The 22,315-nt window shown below is 35.5% G+C and overlaps 1 protein-coding gene across 3 annotated transcripts; it reads left to right on the top strand.

Moving 5' to 3' along the window:
- The first annotated feature begins 7,951 nt into the window (after positions 1 to 7,951).
- On the top strand, positions 7,952 to 16,930 carry LOC128243759 (uncharacterized). Of its 3 annotated transcripts, none has more exons than XM_052961685.1 (2): positions 7,952 to 8,037; positions 13,565 to 16,930. In XM_052961685.1, the coding sequence occupies exon 2, from the start codon at positions 13,565 to 13,567 to the stop codon at positions 15,734 to 15,736; it is 2,172 nt and encodes a 723-aa protein (XP_052817645.1). In that variant the 5' UTR covers positions 7,952 to 8,037; the 3' UTR covers positions 15,737 to 16,930. The 3 variants fall into 3 exon arrangements, with proteins under 3 accessions (XP_052817645.1, XP_052817647.1, XP_052817648.1); XM_052961687.1 differs by having other exon boundaries at positions 7,955 to 8,032; XM_052961688.1 differs by lacking the exon at positions 7,952 to 8,037 and adding an exon at positions 13,245 to 13,295.
- Positions 16,931 to 22,315: the final 5,385 nt, after the last annotated feature.

Here is a 22,315-nt window from a genome sequence, read left to right as displayed (position 1 = left end):
AATACGCACAAGTGCAGGACGTCCCATACCTTTGGCCAATATGTTTGTCCATCCTTAAACTATGAAACATGCGAACGTTGCTATATAGACGAACGTAGTTTTTTCTTTCGAAATATTTTTATGGGAATAAGGCAAAATCATCCTATAGTAATGGAGACGGATCAGACTACAGACTTAGAGTCAGTGCTTGAATAAGGTGGATGGTGCCGTCTCGCGGACCGAAAATATGTAAACAGGTGCGCGATGGTGATCGTGCATGGGTACCCTATCAAAGAGCAACCCAATGTGTGTGGACCCCTCTATCGTTAGCAGAAAGATAATCTCATGAAATAATGCGCCAACGATCGCCATTTGGATAATGTTTCACAACAAGTTTATGAGCTGTATACGGCTACGACTATGTGTATAATCACAAAGACTTAACCCATCTGCAAGTGCAAGATAACCTTACATAACCTTACGTAAAGTGAACAATGCTGCTGTACTACTATGATTTGTAAGCATACCATATATAAGGTATATAAGGTAACTAATAGATCTATCAATAATCTAATAATTAATTAAGAAAATTATGAAAGCCTATAGAAAGTTGCTCAATGAAGACACTTTAATTTCTTCAATAAGTAATAACATGATTGAAAACAATATGTTACAATAAAATGAATACAGGTACACGGAACTCCAATTTTCTTTATTCCTTTATTTTAGTTTGTTTGAACCTTTGTCATGGACTTTGAACCGAGTGTGCAGCAGAAGCTCATGTCTTCATGTTTTACATTAGTCACAGGTGGACAAACATTTACATTTATGTTAGGAACATCATTGAAAAAGGGCGACTGACTGTGCATGATCAAGTAAAGTTGAATACAGTTTTTTTTTTATAATTTCAGTATTGACACAAACGAAACTGTTTTTTATTCCGATAGATTACTTTTCTGACAGTTCATTTGATACCCTTATATAGACATTACACTTCAATGATCAGTTTACCTTTAATGCCAGACAGAACCGAACATAATGTTTATTATCTTAAGGAAATTGAGCGATAAGTTTTATTCAAAGATACAATTAACATAACTTCTCCGAGTTTAAAAAAAAAACACACAAAACAATATCGAGAGTCACTTGACCTCGGCGGAAAAGGGATGGGTTCTGAGAGCCTTGAACTTTAAAGATAAGGTGCGAAATAATTCTCCCTTATTCAAGAGAAGGTTCTACAACCTTAACACGTAATATTGATAATAGCATAAAGTATGTCTCCTCTTACAGGTCCGTTTTGTCGGTTGATCTGTCATCTCTGGATCTCGTTGACACGCACTCGCTATAAAACATTCCGCGTATTGGATCACATTGAATGGAGGCATTTATTTACCTAAGTATGCTGTTTGTAAAGATTGGACTCCATTGACAAAACACGTTAGAAGATTGAGGACATGATCTTGAATATGATATATTTATTTGCATTTGCTATAAAAGAAGTATACAACTGACGGCGGAAAATCAATTAAGCTATTGTAAGCGTGCCAAAAAGACCAACGTTTTAATATATAGGAAATAGTTAGATGACATGGATGTAAATCCTAATGGTGAATAATGGACGAAGTGAGCGTATCGAACGGGCCCTTCTTAATCATTAAGATTTTAATTCAGGTAATCTAACTGACTTAGAGAAAGACCTGATTAACTAATACACTGTTTGCGCAAACTGAGTGTGTATGAGTGGCATTGGGCGGACCTTATAAACTCGCAAAAGTTGAAATAGACTATGACAATACCTTTAAACTTTCGACTTCTGGACTTCTTTTTGCAGTTTTTTCATATAGATATGGTACTTAATGAATGCCTGTCTGAGATATCATTGGCTGTAAATGTAGGTTGTATTCTAGTGCATAACTCACAATGTCGAGGAAATAAAAACTGAAGCTCGTCAAATAATCCTGTGTCAACCTAAAAGTATGAAATGTAAATAATGAGAAGACCGACTAATAAGAAATAGAATATTTCATATATTACCACGATTTTGTAAGTATTTATCTTGCTACTGAAATGGGAATTGTTATAGTCTGTTCATGTTTATTAAACTTTAAATATTTCATTGGAGTGAATAATGGAATTATAAGTAAACATTTGAGTAGTACATGGAATTCTTATGTAATTTCTGTATAATTCCATGTTTTTAACTGCTTATATATATATATTGGCATTAATAGTTGCATGTACTTAGTAACGACAAAATTAACAGTCTAAAATAGTATGTGAAACACAAAAGCAAATACAGTTCATTCGTTTATTCCTGCACTCTGTATGAAATAACCAATAAAATACCTGACACCCGCTTTGACATAACACATAGACAATCAAAGATGGTTTTGTGGATTTACAGCTGTTTTACCTTGCCCACCACCTAAGCCAAGCTCACAAGTCCTTCTTGTGCAACTGACTTCTGAGTGGTGCTTAAACTGAAATACAGATGATATCCATATTTTTTTATAAAAGATAATCTACCTCATTGACTACTATACTGATTAGATCAACTAACTCTGCAGCTAACTTGTAAGCTTAAGCTTGAAAGTCACAAAATATGCATTTCATTTTGTGATACTTAAGAAATGGCTCAAAAGCTCAAAAACGCCATTTCAACGTTAAAAACAACGCCATTTTAAACATATAACACCACCAGGCCTCCCAGATACTTCAAAATATTTTCCTAAAAAGGAGTTAAGATCAAAATATATTTGTTATACATTTATTTTACTTACTATGAAAGTTAATAAATTCTTCCGAAAAATTGTTTGCGTCAACCAACCTCTTGACTCGAAATCAATAAAGTTCATCCACTGACCATGACAACTGTGCATTCCGAGACAAGAGTCTTTTAAATAAGACAATACCTAATCTAACCTTAAAGCTGCACTCTCACAGATTGAACGTTTTGACAAAAAAAATTGTTTTTGTTTTGGAACGAGCCATTTTTTTTCGAAACTCCATGGAATACAGTTATATAAGACTGCTGACAAAAAATATAAAGCATATTTTTATATTTAAGTTCAAAAATTTGATGTTTTATGCGTTTTCTTAAACTGTTAGTAACGGTTTAAGCCATAAAACATTAACATTCGAAAAGAAAATATAAACATATATGGTCTGACATTTTGTCAGCAATCATATATCATTGGTTGGCAGATATTTACGCAAAATATTTCTCTTTTCAAGACAAAAAATAAAAAAAGTTCTAAAAATGGTATAACTGTGAAAGTGCAGCTTTAAGGATCAGACACAAAGGTTTGACATCAGCGACAAGGAGATGTCTAAGTGTATTTTAGACTTCGCAGATGACACATCTATTGGACATCTAACCTTTCAAGACATTCTGTTGTGAAGCTCTTCGGCAAATTTGGTAGCCTTACAATGGTTTAACCTTTGCTGAAAGGTCCGCCTACACCGATACATAATCCCTTCGACAGATTTAGCGATGACAATGTGTCAGCCAACGAGGTTGTATTCTAAGTCAGTTAAATGACTAAAGTTATATCTTCGCTCACTTCGTTGATTCTTCATCATTAAGAGTTTACTTCATGAAATCTAAATATTACATATTTTGTATAGTTGGGACATTAACATATTACACTTAGTTTATTTAGTACAGTAATCTGGCCTTTTACTTGAAGGGTATAATGTCCAATTGAGCACAATTTTTATCTCAGTTTATAAAGTATTATTTGGCTCAAAAGTCTTTAACATTGTTTAATTTAAACAGTTTGGCGTAGTCTGTAATTACAGTTTATTAAGCACAGTTTGGGGCACAAACTTTAATTACAGTTAATATTATGTACATTTGGGCACATTCTTTAATAATACCTTGTTTTCATAAAGCTTCTCATTTGTTTTTCATTTACATTTGTATCAAAAGGTCGAAAGAAGTAATTTCATTCTGTACGATTGGGCACAAATGATAGTTTGAAGAGTTGGGCCTGAGCTTTATTTAATACAAGTATTTTGTACGGTTTGGCCAAGACTTTATTCATAGTCTATTTTATACAGTAAATGGGCGATATGTTTACTCATGTTGTCCTTTGTACTGTAAGGTCTTATTAGGCTGAATGCCGCTAGGCCTGCATACTTGCATAACCGTATCTCGGAATAAACTTGCCAGGTAGACATAACTTGTTTTAGCTTTTGACTTATTAATGTGCGCATGTGCGTAGCAATCCTTAGCTCTTAGAAATGCAGTAGTCAACGACTACTTTTAGTGATTGTAGATCATTCATACGTATATTTTCTATGTTTGAAAGAGCATAAATCGGCCCTTACTTGATTTTTTATTAAAATTGTAAGAATATACACAATAAATGGTTATGCGACTGAGTCGCATCATACCATTTACTTGCGTAAGTTAATACCAACAACCTTTAACCATTACTAAATGCACATCTTACATGTTTCAGTTAACTCCCAAGCGCGTTAAGCGTTGAGCATAGTCATGTTATGTCGAAATTGAACGGAAGGTTGTTTAGATTTTTCAACTTGTCTCCATAATTTCAATAAAGAGTCTTGAGCAAGTTGCATATGCATGTTTAATTACTTATAAACCACTGATATCAATCTGTTCATTTTGTCGATGAGTGACATAGGTTGAGAGAGATTTAAAGATACATCAATACATACAGGGAAAAATAGTATGTGGGTGATTCAATCCAGGAATAAAGCGCACGACTCTGTCATTGTAGAAAGAAACCTTAAGCATAAACTCAATTTACATGTGCAATTCATTTTGTTCGATGCATTTGGTCAAAAGGTCATACACTTGTAGTAAATTAGACATGACTCATTTTGTTGGATACACTTGGTTAAGCTATCATTCCCTGGTAGTAAATTAAATATGACTCAGTCATGTTTGAAGTGTAGAGTAGATTATACTCAAAAAATGCTTAAATGCTTTATCCGTAACATGCACTGTTCATGAAACCAAAGTTCCTGATAAAGTTTTAAATGCAATAAAGTATAACTCCATGCCTTAGTAATAATTTGGGTATTCCATATTTCAAATAAGTATTTCAAAGAGACTTAGACTACATGGTCTTCGTTTAATTGATCAGAAATAATATCTAAAATTATTTGCAAAGGAATTCATGAGCAAGCATATCCTATCATTAGAGGTTTATGTTAACTTGTTTTAAAATTACATTACTTTACTCACAACACGTAGCCGGCCGAAAGCCGTTCAACTTTAATTGGTTTTATTTGTAAAGTTGGGCACAGTTTAGCTTTCCTAGTAGTATACTGGCACTGTATTTTGTACTATCCGACTAAATCTTTAATCATAGTGTAACTTGTGCAGTAGGGCCTAAACTCACAGTACAGTCTAGCCATTTTTGTCACATTCTCTAACATGTGCTAAAATGAATTTACTCCATATTTGTTTCAAGGATTGTAAAAAAGAATTGACTTATACAAGGTTTTTGAAATAGCTGAATACAAAGGACTAAGCTAAGAACACAATAAAATTAGCAATGCTATCTACAAATTCAGGATTATTTCCTCTTTAAATATTTCTGAATAAGTTGGATTCCCCCCCCCCCCGAAATTTCATGGTACAGATTGCTAAAATATAAAATAGAAATGCTAGGCCTGACTCCCGAATTTTTGATGGGCAAACAGCATTATCGTTTTATGCGCGTAGATTTAATACATGTGTAATTTGTACAGTTGGACACAGGCTTTAATGAAAGTGTAATATGTATAGTTTGAAAACTTTAACCATTAGTTTTTTGTATATATTCTGACGTAAGCTTTCTTATGGTGTATTCTTTATAGACTGCATGTTTTTGTACAGCCTGATATATGGTTTCTTACTGTGTTTTTGTAGTCGGATAAACAGTGTATATTTTGAAGTATGACATCAGATTTTCTTACAGTGTATTTCGTACAGTCTTGTGCATGTTTGGCAAGCTGTCTCCACACGAGTTCTTAACCAAGATCCTTCTATGGTGTCTTAAGCTCCACCACAATCTTCTGGCGACCAGCGTATTTGGTCTCTTCTTTGGCCAGTACTAGTAGTAGTACCGTGGCAACTCATGGTCGAAGGTCTTTCTCATTCACAAAATGTGACATGTACCGTAATGCATCTCATGCCCCAATGTGCCAGGTGTCTCCCAATATAAGCAGTTGTTGATCTCCATGCTTACAAAAGTGACCTACCTCTCCATGCTCACAAAAGTGACCTATCTCCTCATGCTTACAATAGTGAGCTACCACTATAAATTTACAACAGTGATCAATCGCATCATATTCACAATAAGGACTTTCCTCTCCATTGTTACCAAAGTGATCTACTTCTCCATGCGTACAATTGAACCTTAACTCTCCTTGCAACTGTGATCTACCTCTCCATTTTATCAATAGTTACTTACCTCACCATGCTTACAAAAGTGACATACCTCTCGAAGTTTACAATATTGATCTACTTTTCCAGTGACGTCATTCACCATTATTAGAACCTCTCATTTCTTACAACTGTTACTCAACTCCCAAAGCTTTTAACAGAGAGCTACTTCTCCATGCCTCCAATAGAGACCCACATCTTCCAGCTAACGATGGTGACTTACCTCTAAATGTTTACAATAGTGGCCTACCTCTCAATGATTACAACAGCTAGTGGCCTACCTCTCCATGTTTACAATAGTGACTCAATTTCCCAAGCTTTTATTAGTGACCTACCTCTCCATGTTTACATTAGTGACCTACCTCTTTATGCTTTCAATAGTGACCTTCCTGTCAATGTTTACAATAGTGAAATATCTCTCCATACTTACAGCAGTGACCTACCTCTCCATGTTAACAATAGTGTCCTACTTCTTTTTGTTATAATATTGACTTTTCTTTCCATGCTTACACCTATCACCTAACTCTCAATGCTAACCATAATGACCTATCTAACTATGCTTACATGAGTGACCTATCTAACTATGCTTACATGAGTGACCTATCTAACTATGCTTACATGAGTGACCTATCTAACTATGCTTACATGAGTGACCTATCTAACTATGCTTACATGAGTGACCTATCTAGCTATGCTTACATGAGTGACCTATCTAACTATGCTTACATGGGTGACCTATCTAACTATGCTTACATAAGTGACCTATCTAACTATGCTTACATGAGTGGCCAACCTCTTCATCCTTACAACAGTGATATACCTCTCGACGCTTAAAATAGTGATCTACCTCTTCATGCTTACAATAGTGACACACCTTTTTATGCTTACTAAAGTGATCTACCTCTTCACGTTTACAATAGCGATCTACCTCTCATCGAAGAAGGCATACTGGGCTAGACTGTAATTCTTAATTTGTGGTTCCTGTAGGACATCATCCGTCTCCTGTCTCTCAACACACGCCCCTATCTCTACCATAAGACCTTATAGCCTGGAAAACAATAATAACAATATGATGTCAAGACCTGTGACTCATTTCTAATACAATACACCAATAGTCCGCGTTTAAGGCAAATATTCAATTTGACGATGCAATTTTGCAAACCTAAGATTTGAGCTAGTGACCTAGTTTTTTTAACCAAGAATACCCACATTTATACTCAAAACAGATATTGTTCATACAAACAACCTAATCATATTTATTAAGATCAACAGAATCTATTTCATTTGTGTGAAGAAAATTTAGTATTGTAAGTGCATACTAAATAAGTGTTAAAATTGGATGTAAATAGCAGTGTTGGAAATACAGTGAATGAATTTGAACCACATAAAACTATACATAATAGAAACAATAGATTCGTTGATCAAAACCACAATTATAGTCACTATAAACATTACATGCATGGACCAAACGTCCTATTTCATGGATCTATTTAAAGAATGATAAACCTGATGCCATGTGCTTATTTTTAGAATAGGAAGTTAGATCAGTGTTATATTCACCTCTAATACGTTTTAAAATTCATTTCATGTTATTCAACTGACGTTAACATCAGAATAATTATGCAAATAATAAGTGAAGGATAACTAAACGTAAGGTATTGATAACATAAATTATATTAAACTTTACACATCTTCCTCTTGTAAAAATGTTGTTCCCATAAGATTGTAAACAAATAATATAAAATTTAAATTATAAATCAAATTAACCAATATATATATATATAAACCACTACTACTACTTCCACTTCTACTATTACTTCTACTACTACTACTACTACTACTACTACTACTACTACTACTACTACTAAATAATAATAATAATAATAATAATAATAATAATAATAATAATAATTATTATTATTATTATTATTATTATTATTATTATTATTATTATTATTATTATTATAATAATAATAATAATAATAATAATAATTATTATTATTATTATAGTAATAATAACAATACTTATAATGTGTTTTATTACCAATTTTTAAAAGAATAATTATAATTAATGTTTTAATTAAAACACTGACCTACCTCTCCATGCTATTAATAGTGACCTACTTCTCCATGCTATTAATAGTGACCTACTTCTCCTTGCTATTAATAGTGATCTTTATCTCCATGCTTACAAGTTTGATCTACCTACTACTCCTTGATGACAATAGTGACTTACTTCTTCATCCTAACAACAGTGACCTACCTCTCCATGCTATTAATAGTGACCTACTTTTCCATGCTATTAATAGTGATTTACTTCTCCATGCTATTAATAGTGACCTACTTCTCCATGCTAACAATAGTGACCTACATCTCCATGCTTACAAGTTTGATCTACCTACCACTCCTTGATGACAATAGTGACCTACTTCTCCATGCTATTAATAGTGACCTACTTCTCCATGCTATTAATAGTGACCTTCATCTCCATGCTTACAAGTTTGATCTACCTACCACTCCTTGATGACAATAGTGACTTACTTCTTCATCCTAACAACAGTGACCTACCTCTCCATGCTAACAATAGAAGGCTTAGTCAGTCAGAAGGCCTTAGTGTTTCGGTATTCTCGATTGGTACATGTACTCTCTCTGCCACACTGTTTGTATTCGCTTGTGTTTCTGTTAGCAATGTTAGTCCTCATTTCAGGCGATATTCACCCAAACCCCGGCCCATCCGAAAGTAATGTATCTGCAAACACATCTTCTTCATCATATGCTCATTGTCTTAATAACGGGTTAAGCATTATGCACTTAAATATCCAAAGTCTTAAACCTAAAATTGACATTCTTGAGATAGAAGTCCAACCATATGATGTATTGATTTTCACGGAAACATGGTTATCTGATCGAGTTTCTGACAACGATTAAATAATTCCAAAGTTCTCCCTACCATTTCGTTGCGATCGTGTCGGTAGAATTGGGGGCGGTATAGCCATATATATTAGACAAGGAATCCATGCTTTAATTCGACAAGACCTCAGTATAAATGGTCTGGAAGCTCTATGGCTTGAACTCAAAGTCAATAATCGTAAATTACTTGTTGGTGGTTTTTACAGACCACCAGATGCTAACAATAACTATTGGCTTCTGCTCGAGCAGAGTATAGACCAGGCTTTTAACGAAAATTGTGCAAACATCGTAGTAGCCGGTGACTTTAATATAGATGTACAATTGTCTGTCTCAAACAAAATATCTCGGCTTATAACGTCATACAACGCTCACCAACTGATTGACTCACCAACTCACTTCACCGAAAGTTCATGTTCACTTATTGATCTTATATTTGTAAATACACCAACTAATATTATTACAAGTTTTGTTGCTGACCCATTTATTCCTGATCGTACAAGATATCATTGTCCTGTTGTTTGTGATCTTCACAGAAAAAAAGTTGTCATTGACTCCCCTTCATGAACATGCACCGCAATTGAAGATGCGTCCCATTTCCTCATGATATGCCCTTTATACTCCATCCAGCGAAAACGATGTTTCAATGACCTTCCTTGTGCACCAACTATTCATAATTTACTTTTTGGTGACGATCGCCTAACTTTTGAACAAAACAAGGATATATTTCTGTGTGTGCAGAGGTTTATATCAAGTTCAAAGAGATTTGATGCTTGATCGGGTATGTTCGGATAGTGTTCGGTGTCGGGGTCAGTGTGTCATGCATGAGATGATAGACCTACTATATAGCTACATGTTTTAGAAATGATAACAGTATGTAAGCATATATAGCACACATCTTTGTTTTAAGCATCTTGATCGGATTTGAATATTATATGTTTATTATACTAAATAACAATTAGGAACGGAATTTACATAAGTTTTAAGTAACTTGTTTTCCAATCCTTATTATTTGTATTGTTGTTAAATACCATGTATATTTAAATTTGAAATAAATACTGTTTAAACTAACAATAGAGACCTAATTCTTCGTCCTAACAAAGTGACCTACCTCTCCATGCTTATAATAGTGACCTACCTCTCCATGCTAACAATAGTGACCTACCTCTCCATGTTTACAATAGTGAACTACATCACCATGCTTACAATGACCTACAACTCCATGCTTACACTTGTGGCCTACCTATACAAGCTTACAATAGTGACCTACCTCTCTATCCTTACAATGACCTCTCCATGCTTACACTGGTGACCTACCTCTTCATGCTTTCAATAGTGACATACCTCTTCATTCATACAATATTGGCATACCCCTTCATGCTTTCGGTACAATGGTGACCTACTTCTCCTTCCTTACAATAGTGACATACCTCTTTATCCTTACAATAGTGGCCTACCACTCGATGCTTACAATAGTGACCTTCCTTTTCATGCTTACAATGATGCTTACAATGGTGACCTACCTCTTCATGATGAAAATAGTGACCTACCACTCCATGCTTACAATAGTGGCCTACCTTTCCATGCTTACAATAGTGGCCTACCTCTCCATGCTGAAAATAGTGACCTTCCACTCCATGCTTACAATAGTGGCCTACCTCTCCATGCTTACAAAAGTGGCCTACCTCTCCATGCTGTAAATAGTAACCTACCACTCCATGCTAAAAAGTGACCTACCACTCCATCCTTACAATAGTGGCCTACCTCTCCATGCTTACAATAGTGGCCTACCTTTCCATGCTTACAATAGTGGGCTACCTCTCCATGCTTACAATGATGACCTTTCTCTCCATGCTTTAATAATGACCTACCTCTCCATGCATCCAATGGTAACCTACCTCTCCATGCTTACATTAGTGACATATCTCTAACTGCTTATGATGTTGGCGTACCTTTTTATGTTAACAGTATGGACTTACCTACTGGTAACAATCATGACCTACCTCTCATCGAAGGAGGCATACTGGGCTAGACAGTATTTTCCAACTTGTGGTTCCAGTAGGACATCATCCTCCTCCTGTCTCTCAACATACGCCCCTATCTCGACCATTAGACTTTCCAGCCTGGAAAACAATATAATGTCAAGAACTGGGACTCATTTTTAATAAAATACACCAATGCGACAGCTCCGCATTGAAGACGGATGTTTTATTTAAAGATGCAATTTTTCAAACCTAAGATTTGAGCTAGTGACCTGGGTTTTTTTTAACCAAGAAGACCCATCTTAATTATCACAGATATACAACACATATAAATAACCTGATCAGATTTCAACAGAAACTATTCCATTTGTGTATGGAAAAGTTAACATTGTATAAAAACATCAGATTTTTCTAAAAGATAAGTCCAAGAGACCAAGTTTTTGACCCTAGATGACACACTTTAACATCTTTGATTTCATGCGCACTATTGTTTTAAAAAAGTTAATACAAATTTGAAGATGCCTCATATTCAAAATAGCATATTAATATACCCTAAGAGCAAATCACAAAAGGGCAAATTTTAAAGATCCTGAAAATACAATCATTGACTTTGATGCTGACGTGTCAATAGTGTTTGTGCTAGGGTGAAAGCTTGTGTGCAGGTGTGTATGTGCATATATGTATGTAAACTAACCAAATGTAATGAAAATTGAGATTTTTTTGAAAACCCTTGCAGAGAAAAAACTGCATTTATTTCTTGAGATTTGTAATTAGTGACCTAGTTTTTGACCTGGCACACAAACACACACATGCACGCACACACACAAAGACAACTATGATAGTATGTGTTCAACCATATTTACAAATGTTCAAGACTACATGTACAGAAGTTTAAGAACACTTGGATAAAAACTATTAAATTTATGACAGGTGAAAATATTTCCGAAGATTTTTGTGACCCTATTTTTGACTAATTTGACCTATATTCACAAATGTTCATAACAGCATGTTGACAAGTATGTTGAGAAATTAATAACAATTGGATATGACTGTTGACTTTATGACATTGAATTAAAACTTATAACGCGGAAATGTTAACACTCGCCCGCCCGCACAACCGCCGTACAAAAGCATTTCTCTTAATTTTAAACTTAAATTGGCATGTTTGATACATATTTCTATTAATGCATTATCAACATCAAAGAGAAATCTCATGTTATTACAGGAATAAGGACACATCACAGATAAGCTTCATATTTACATTCAATGACTTTTACTTCAATGACTTATACTTTTGAGTCTCAGTGACTTGTTTTGTCTGCATTTATTTCATTAGTCAATGAAAAACAGTAATTTAATAGTTGAGTTAAATAAGAAGAAATCCATTAATTGTGCTTCCTCTTCCAATTTCTCATGTCTCTGTATATAAAGATGATCTGGGGTGTGGACAGATGAGATCACTACCTTATGGGAGGGCCTGCAGGCTGATATCACATCAGTCAACAGCTCCTGGCTCATCCTGTGTATGGAAAATGGGTTAATCATCATCATCATCATCATCATCATCATCATCATCATCATCAGCATCATCATAACCACCACCACCATAAAGTATCACCACCACAACCACCACCACCACAATCAGTATCTCCACCACCAATACCGCCACCATCATCAGAAAGATCATCATGGTCACCACCACCACCATCATCATCATCATTATCATCATCATGTACACCAATACACTTAAAGAATGTACAGTAAATGAATTTGAAGCATATGATACTATACATTATACATATTGTATATATATATATAAAGTCAATTGCTTGATCAAAGCCACATTTGATTGTCACTAGACATAATTCATACATAAACCAAATGTCATATTTCATGGATCTGTTTAAAGAATAATAAACCAGATGTCATGTGCTTATTTTTAAATCAGGAAGTTAGATCAGTGTTATATTCACCTCAAAATGTCAGAGAGAAAAATATCTTGAAGGGATTTTTTGTTAAGACAGGTAACCAAATACTTGTTTTAACATTCACTTTAAGTGCTTAACATCAGACTTATTATGCAAATGTAATGTAAAGGTTAAGTAAATGTAAAGCATTTTTAACATACATGTATATTAAACTTTTAACAATTGGTTATATACTTGATTTTCAAACTCATACATGCAATGAAAAGTAAACATACACATACTAAAAGGTTAACATATATACGTATTTAAAGAAGCACATATCAGCAAAAAAATAAATATTAGTATAAAAAAATCTCAATTTTCAGATGGAGCAACAAGCGAAACAAGTGCTGTCTCTACGTTTGTCCCGTGTTTTAGAGGACATCGGGGTGAACAGGTACATGATCGCCAGGAGGAGGAGGACGAGGCTGATGATGGAGACAAGGATGACAATCAGTGCAACATTAAGGGGTAAAAACACTAAATTATATCATTTTGGCAGCCAGAGTGAAGGAACTACAACCGTTGGCATGCAATCAGACATAGATACATTGTTCTGCTCTGGTTTCCCCGTCATATTGGACTGGGATGAGTGGCAGCAGAGAAAGAATCAACTCCTTGTTGTCAAAACAGATCAGTTCCCACCCCAGCACTGTTGGCTGCAATGGCTGAGACCTGACGATCCATTACCAGAGACACAGGTCACAATTCCCAGTGATGTGATAGACAATGAGGGCAGAGTGCTGTATACAAACTCTCTGGTTGAATACCAAGACATTATCAGACAATTTAGCTCATCAGGTGAACTACTGCAACATGGTCCATCTAGAAGCTGGAATGAAGATGATCTTGTTCTTGGCCATCATTGTTGCAGTCTCCCAAAGGAGTGTCAGTTCCTGTTCCACAGACCCCGGCCTGGACACTGGCCCAGACCTGACACACTGGCCAGGTCCAGACAAACTGGAGTGTTTCTGGTGCCACAGGGATATTCCGAGTGTCCTTCAAGACCAACCAGATGTCGCTCTACTGCACTTCATGTTACCCCAAATAACCCATACTATCCACAGTCAAACTGGGAATGGAGGTTTTCTACATCAATGATGGAAAGATTACTTATGTTTGACATGAACACAGTACAATACAAGACATATGTCTTCATTAAAATCTTGAGAAAAACTTTCATAAAGCCACTGGTTGGAGACCGTCTCAGTACATTTCACATGAAGACTGCAATGCTGTTCACAATAGAGACATATCCACCAGAGATATGGAGGGAGGAAAACCTAGTACAGTGTGTGATTTACTGCCTGACCACACTTTGCAGGTGGCTGAAGTTGAAACACTGCCCACACTACACTATAGATAGAGTGAATCTTTTAACAGGGAAACTATTCAAACATGAACTCCCAATATTGTCTGCAATGCTTTCCTCCTTAATGGAATCCAATATGCCCTACATTCCACAGATAGACATGGATTTACTTGGAGTCAAGATGCTGGCTATAAGCAGAAGCCTTGTTCCTGGAAGTAACGAAAGGAAGAAAAACAATCAACTGATCCTATTTCATCTGAATAGAGAGTACAATGATACACTAGTAATATGGGGAGAACTTGTCATAACTAACTTTTCTATGTACACATGGGACGAGCTCAATGCACTCATTATAGAATATCTTCACACTTTACAACAAATATCCCAAAATGGGACAGACTTGGAACAAGAATCAGCTACAATGATTATGCCTCTGTTGTATAGTTCATTTGCTCCCCTGATAGCCTCAATGTGTATTCACATAGGACAATCAATTACACAGGACATTCTCCACCTATACCATCTATCCTTTGACACTGACCTTCTGTCGAGTAGACTAAAGTTTGCCTCCATGCTGTACTGCAATGGGCAGTATGATGCAGCAGAAAACTGCCTGGTCTACTGTGAGGGACTGCTGGGGCCAGAAGTGTGGCAATCATGCAGTTGTGTTGGAAGAATTTGCATCGAACCCAGCAGTAAGTTCCTAGACAAGACTGAACATTCATCAAATAAAGACATACTACAGAAGTTTACTGCCATATGTGTATGTTTCATGCCTCAAGAAATGTGCTGTGTACCAGAACACCTGCTGTATGAAATGTTCAGAACTGTAGGAGATGAAGACAGACAACAGAGACACCCAGCACGCTATTATAAGTGGATGGATCAAGTCGTGATTGACTGTATCCCGTTCCTCTACTATCTGCAGTACCTCACATATAGGCAACTGCACATGCATCATAGGAAACATGCTGCCCAAGGAAAGCTTAGCCACTATATATTAAGGGACAGTCATAGACATGGTCACATAGACACAGCTTTAAACATGCTGGGTAACTGCTATGAGCTTGAAAACAGACTAGATGTTGCATGGAAATGCTACTCCACATCTTTAGAAATCTACCAAAGGAACAATGCAGCCAATTGGCACGTGGCCAGAATACTTCATCAGCTAGTTAACAGCTAAATACTGCCGTATTGATGTACAGTAAAACACCGCTATTTTGAAGTCGTCGGGACCCAGCTAAATACTTCGAAATAACGATTATTCGAACTATACATTGAGAGAAATAATCCGAAGTTCCACCAACGATTGTCTCCGAAATCCAAATTCTACTCTACCGGCGTCACAAAATGTTTGGGTCGTGAAATTTCAAATGGCTGCATTATACCATTGTATTTTACACTATGTAAAGCGATGTTTAATACAATTCCGAAACATATATTTTTTTATTATTTAATTTACACAAATAATAATATAATAGTAACATTTGCTCGGCAGTGGGTTGAGTGAATAAAGCATCGATCAGTGTTGTGGCAGACATTTCGAATGACGATTTTACCGGAAAAGGTTTTATACAAAAAATATCACTCAACATTAATCACTCTATGTATTCGATAACGTTGTTTGCTCCATACACGCGCCAATTAACCCAAGGCATTCCTTAAACCGCAATAATTGCACCTTATTATAACGTTAATTGGTCTGTCACGCTGATGTCAGCGTAGGTGTGAAAACGCAACAAAGCGAGGAGCATGGGTCGTCTGCTAGCGGATTCGAAAATTACATTGACTATTTTTGTGCACAGTTTCGATTCGAATTAAAGATTAATAAATACACGTGAAAAACGTATTCGGGACCGAATATTTAGTTCGAAAAATGGATTTATTCGAAATAGTGAAGTTCAATTTAAACATTAATTTTTACATTGAATAAAGAAGAAAAAATATCAGGACCGAAGAAAAGTTCGAAATATTGATTAATTCGGTTTATCGGTGTTCGAAATAGCGGTGTTCTACTTTATAAACTAATTCAAGTATTGGTGATATCCTCATCCATGAGCACATTGTGCAACATATAAAATTTAAAAAAAACAATATAATGAGACTTACTTTGTTTTGATCATGAGTGCCCTGGGAATGTTGACCTTCCATTGAATCATCTTGAACAGTCGCTCCAAGTGCTGAAACAAGAGACATACACTACTGTCTTAGCGCAAAGAGAAAAGAGAACTTCCTTGAATCAATTTTTAATACTACAAATGTAATTAAGAGTTGTAAATAGTGCCAAATATTGTTTAGAATGTTTTTACCAAACCATTTATGTATATTTTCTAGCTATGATGGAAATATTGTCAATGATTTTTCACTGTATTACTTACATCACAATAAATATATAAATGATGATAAGTTGTATTACAATTTGTTGATAAACTGTATTACCATAAATAACTGTGTATAGGACGCATCAATAAACGCATGCAAGAAATGCATAAAGAATCGGGAAAATATACCTAAATCTTCTACACTTAAATTATCTAATATATTAAATAGGATGCAGTGTAAAAGCCATGATGTTTGCTGACAATGCAAATTTTAATCATAACAAGACCTGTCACAGAGACTGTGAGAACGCTCGACTATTCCGCCACTTTTCAGTGTAAGGATTGAAAGGTTTGACGAAACATGCATGGATCACTGTAAAGTTAGATTAGAACAAGGCAGTACAAAGGACGGCTATATCCCCCGCGGTTGTTTTTTAGTATATTTTGTTTTTCTCCCAACCTGACTGGTACGTTGAATCTGACCAAAATTGTACACAACCACTGATCAAGAGTGGGAATATAGGAAATACAAGTTGAGTGGTAACCTCAATATTCTTGGATATTTGAACATACTATAAAAGGATATTTGTTAAAGTTTTTAACAATGTGTGTAGTGTAGGAAAGATCAATATCAAGGTTATTTTGGCTAAAAAAGGAAAGAAAATAAGTCCATTATTTATAACATCGATGAAATAGCAAGCCTTAAGTATTTTCAATAAAGTGATATATATATATATTGTGGTGACGTCAAAAAATTGTTTTACTGCTTTTAAAGAGAAAACACATTTTATAGATATATTATCACATTTGTGTCAATTGTTTTTTAAATATTAAGCTTGCTGCACATAATGATAATGCTTGGTGGAGAGTATCAATCTGTGCAACTTTTTTTTACACTTTCAATTGACATTTATATCTTATCCTCTATTTAGCATTGTCATAATATGGACCCAAAACTTAATGATGGATTACTGGCACAAATTCAATTGGTTGGAGTTCTTTGATCAATTCAGTTTTTGTTGCTAAAAGAACATGAAAATATACCAGGTCAATAAATCCAGTAAGAACTGACATACCTACACTGCTTAATGTAAAAAGCCCAGACACAAGCATGTGTACTATGACCTTTAAATGTCATATGTGACCTTGACCTTTGAGGTATGGACCCGGGTCAAGGTCACTACACATCGTCTCAATGAGGACAACATTTGTACCAAGTAATATGGTAATCCATCGCTGCATAAGTAATTTATAGCACAGACACGAGCATGTGTACTCAGATCTTTAAATGTCTCATGTGACCTTGACTTTTGAGGTATGGAACCGGGTCAAGGTCACTGCACATCATCTGAATAAGGACAACATTTGTACCAAGTAATATGATAATCCATCAATGCATAAGTAAGTTTTAGCGCGGACACAAGCATGTGTTCTCTGACCTTTGAATGTCTCGTGTGACCTTCACCTTTGAGATATGGACCCGGGTCAAGGTCACTGCACATTGTCTCAATGAGGACAACATTTGTACCAAGTAATATAGTAATTCATCAATGCATAAGTAAGTAATAGCGCGGACACGAAATGTTACAGCCATTCGGACAGACAGACGGGACGGACAGGCAGACAGACGGACGAAGTGCATTTCTAAAGTCCCCTCCACACAATCGGTGACGGGGGATAAATGATGCCTACAAAGATTTGTGTAAAATTCAAAAACATTCAGCCTTTAATGAAATACAGACTTGATGGAAATAGCATGCAATACATTAAAGGATTATAGGTTGTTTACAATAATATTCTTAAAGGGCCATTATTTGCAAAATACAATTATCTTACTTGGTTATTCAAGTAGGTTGGGTGGTTGAGTATCATTGTATATGCAATATTTCAATGCAATACATCAAGTAGTTGCTGAGATACTAACCTATGTGTGCTTACATCAAAACTTAAACCAGATTTTTTAAGTCAAATACTAAAGGGCGTTTATTTGCATAAAAAGCGAACTAGAGTTATCTTACTTGGTTTATTATGTAGGTTGGATGGATGTGTACCATTGTATAAAGTCTCAATGCAATGAATACATCAAGCAGTTGCTGAGATAGTAACCTATGTGTGCTTACTTGCAAAACCTTAATCAGAATAGTTAGATTATAAAGACCAATTTTTTTTGCATTATATTCAAATAAGTATTATCTAACTTCATTAATTAAGTAGGTTAGATAGTTGGGAATACATACCTGAAGTTTCAATGCTATAAATGGTGTATTTACTGGGATAATGACTTAAAGGTGTTTACACGTACATGCAAAACCTTAAACAAGGTGTGACGCCGACGCCGCAGCCAACGCCGACACTAGGGTGAGTAGTATAGCTCTCCTTATTCTTCAAATAGTCTAGCTAAAAATGTCATTCGGCATTGTAAACCATCATCAAAATAATTTGTACCATTGGTATGTTACTCTGTTTAAAGGCAGAGGGCGTTTTCTTATATCTTATTCTTTGAATATTGAGAACAGCATTGACAGAGCAAGATGATGCTTCTTCGCAACATTCAACACGCATGTTTATTTATCATTTAAATACAAAATGGTCAAAAATCTAAAACCATACACAGTCAACCTGGTACAATTAAGAAAATAAAATTTCCTTTTTGGGGGGTAATAGTGCCTTGCACATGTACTTCTTTATCTTAACCTTTATGAACAAAAAAGATTGGTCAGTGCTTAAATTCATTCTGAACCAAACCTAGACACATACATATTTATTGTCATACTTACTGAAGGATTTTCATCAGCCAGTCCGTTCCATATCAGTTCTGTATGTACAGAAAACTTGTTAATGATGGTGCGTGTTTCCCCTAGCTATATTCGTATCACGAGAGGATCCAGCCAGAAGCGATGACCTAAACGTAACACAATCTTGCCCTCCAGTTCTCGACCATGAAGTTCCGTATGCACAAACACACTTGCTTGTTGGAAAAGAAACAATGAAAGAATATGCTAATTAGCTCAATACAGGAAACACAAGCTGATTTGTCATGATGTTTTAATTTGATGAAGTTATGTGTATGAATGCAGTGATGTGTGAGAATGCACTAGTGTATGAAAAGGCAGTTTTGTGTGCGTATAACTAAGTCATGTGTGAGAAAGCAGTGATATGTGGGAGTAAAGTAGAATGTGAGATTGCAGTGATATGTGGGAGTCAAGTAGAATGTGAGAATGCAGTGATGTGTGATAATGCAATAGTGTATGGAAATGCAGCTGTCCTTAAGAATGCAGTGATGTGTTAAAATGAAGAACTGTATGGAAATGCAGTTGTGTGAGAGTATGCTGTGATGTGTGAGAATGCAGTTTTTGTGTGAGAATGCAGCTGTGTGGAAGAATACAGTTTTGTGTGAGAATGCAGAGATGTGTGAGAATACAGTTGTGTGTGAGAATGCAGAGATGTGTGAGAATACAGTTGTGTGTGAGAATGCAGCGATGTACGAGAATGCAGTTGTGTGTGAGAATGCAGTGATGTATGAGAATGCAGTTGTGTGTGAGAATACAGTTATGTGATGCAGCTGTGTGGAAGAATACAGTTGTGTGTGAGAATGCAGAGATGTGTGAGAATACAGTTGTGTGTGAGAATGCTATGATGTGTTAGAATGCAGTAGTTTGTTAGAATGCAGTTTGTGTGTGAGATTGCAGTTGGGGCGAGAAATAGTAGTGTATGAAAATGCAGTAGTGTGAGAGAATGCAGTAGTTAGTGAGAATGGTGTGATATGTGAGAATACAGAAGTTTGTGGCAATGTAAAGCGTAGGGATGTCTGTGAGAAATCAGAATGCAGAAGCATAAAAATGCAGTTTTATGTGTTTGAACATGCAGTTATGTATGAGAATACAGAAATCCATTCAGCCAGAACAATCATGTAAAAACCTTCATTGTCCATTTTTTGTCCTTGTCTTTCGGCTCACTCTTCCCAGAAAAACCTCCACAGCCTGGTAAATAGAGATGTTTGTAAATGTTTAATGGATTTGTCATGCAGATGTTCATAACACATTATTATGAAACGTAATAATAATCATAAAAATAAGCACAAGCCTGCAAGCACTACAAAGGTTAATATGCTTTTTGAAATTGCTCAAATTCTAAACTTTACATAGCAGGACTAGTTATACATATTGAAGAAGTGGGAATTTTCAGTCAAGTTGTGTTATTTAGATGATGGTTGTAATGAGAGTCCTCTCAGAGAATCACTTCATACTTTCACTCACTTGTTGGAGGTTGGTTTTCAGACCCTTTAATTTAATGCATTGGATTTTGAAACAAAAGGATATATTTATTCCACTAAACAATACCTAATTACAAGTTGGTTCATTTGGGTCAAAGTTCTACAATTGATATCCTCTACTCCACTTATACAACTTGAAAGCTGGCAAATCAATACATCAAGATCCCCAATTTACTCAAACCTGTTCCATTACCTGAAATGCCATGTCTCTCAAGTCAGGGTGCAGCTTGTAGAGTTTGGACAAGCAATAAAACAACATCCCCAACTTATTTTGGACGTTTCCATTACCTGAACGGTCACAGCTTTCAAGTCCTCAGGCAGCTTATACAGTTTGACGACAGGAATCTGTTCTATCCTACCACTGTCGATAAACATGATCTGAAACACATGGAGAGGTTTCGATTTATGTCAATTAAGTCTTTGATGATTATTTCAATTGAAGCATACCCATACAAACTATTGGAATAAAACATTAATATTTCCAAGGAAATTCAAACATACCTCAGCATCAGTGGTTGCAGCCCCTTTTTCATGGCTCCCTTGCTCTATCAACTGTAGAACCTGCACCCTATTGTTCATAAAACGTATAATTTCAATCATAAGGATATTTTGTAAAGTAAATATCTCCCTATTCGCATCATGGCAATATATTTACTATAGACATATGACCTATCCTCTCCATGTGACGAACAGTAAAGGCAGAATATTTCAAATTCATACACGCGGTTCAAGAGAAATGGAGCATGGTCATATGACCTTTGACGAGTAAGTGTGATCTTGACCTTAAACTTATCTGGTTGTAAATTGCCCATTTCACATTGTTTCAATATGGTAAACATTTCTGGTAGTTTCTTTATCTTTCAAGCAGTTCAATTGATATTGAGTGTACATTAAATTATTCATATGACCTTTGACCTATAAGCATGGACTTTATCAACCCAGATGGTTGTAACAAGTTCACTGCATGTTGTCTCCATATGGCTAACATTTGTAGCATAATTTCAAAACCAATCAAGCTGTTCAATAAATGTGGAGTGAACACACAATATATGACCTTTAAACATGACATATGACCTTTTACCTGTAAGCATGACCTTGATCTTGAACCAATCTGGTTGTAAGCTGGCCTTTGACCACTGCCTCAATATGGTGAACAGATTTCAAGCAG

This window comes from Mya arenaria, chromosome 8 (assembly GCF_026914265.1).
Source record: "Mya arenaria isolate MELC-2E11 chromosome 8, ASM2691426v1".
Lineage (NCBI taxonomy): Eukaryota > Metazoa > Mollusca > Bivalvia > Myida > Myidae > Mya > Mya arenaria.
This window is presented reverse-complemented; position numbering and strand designations above follow the sequence as displayed.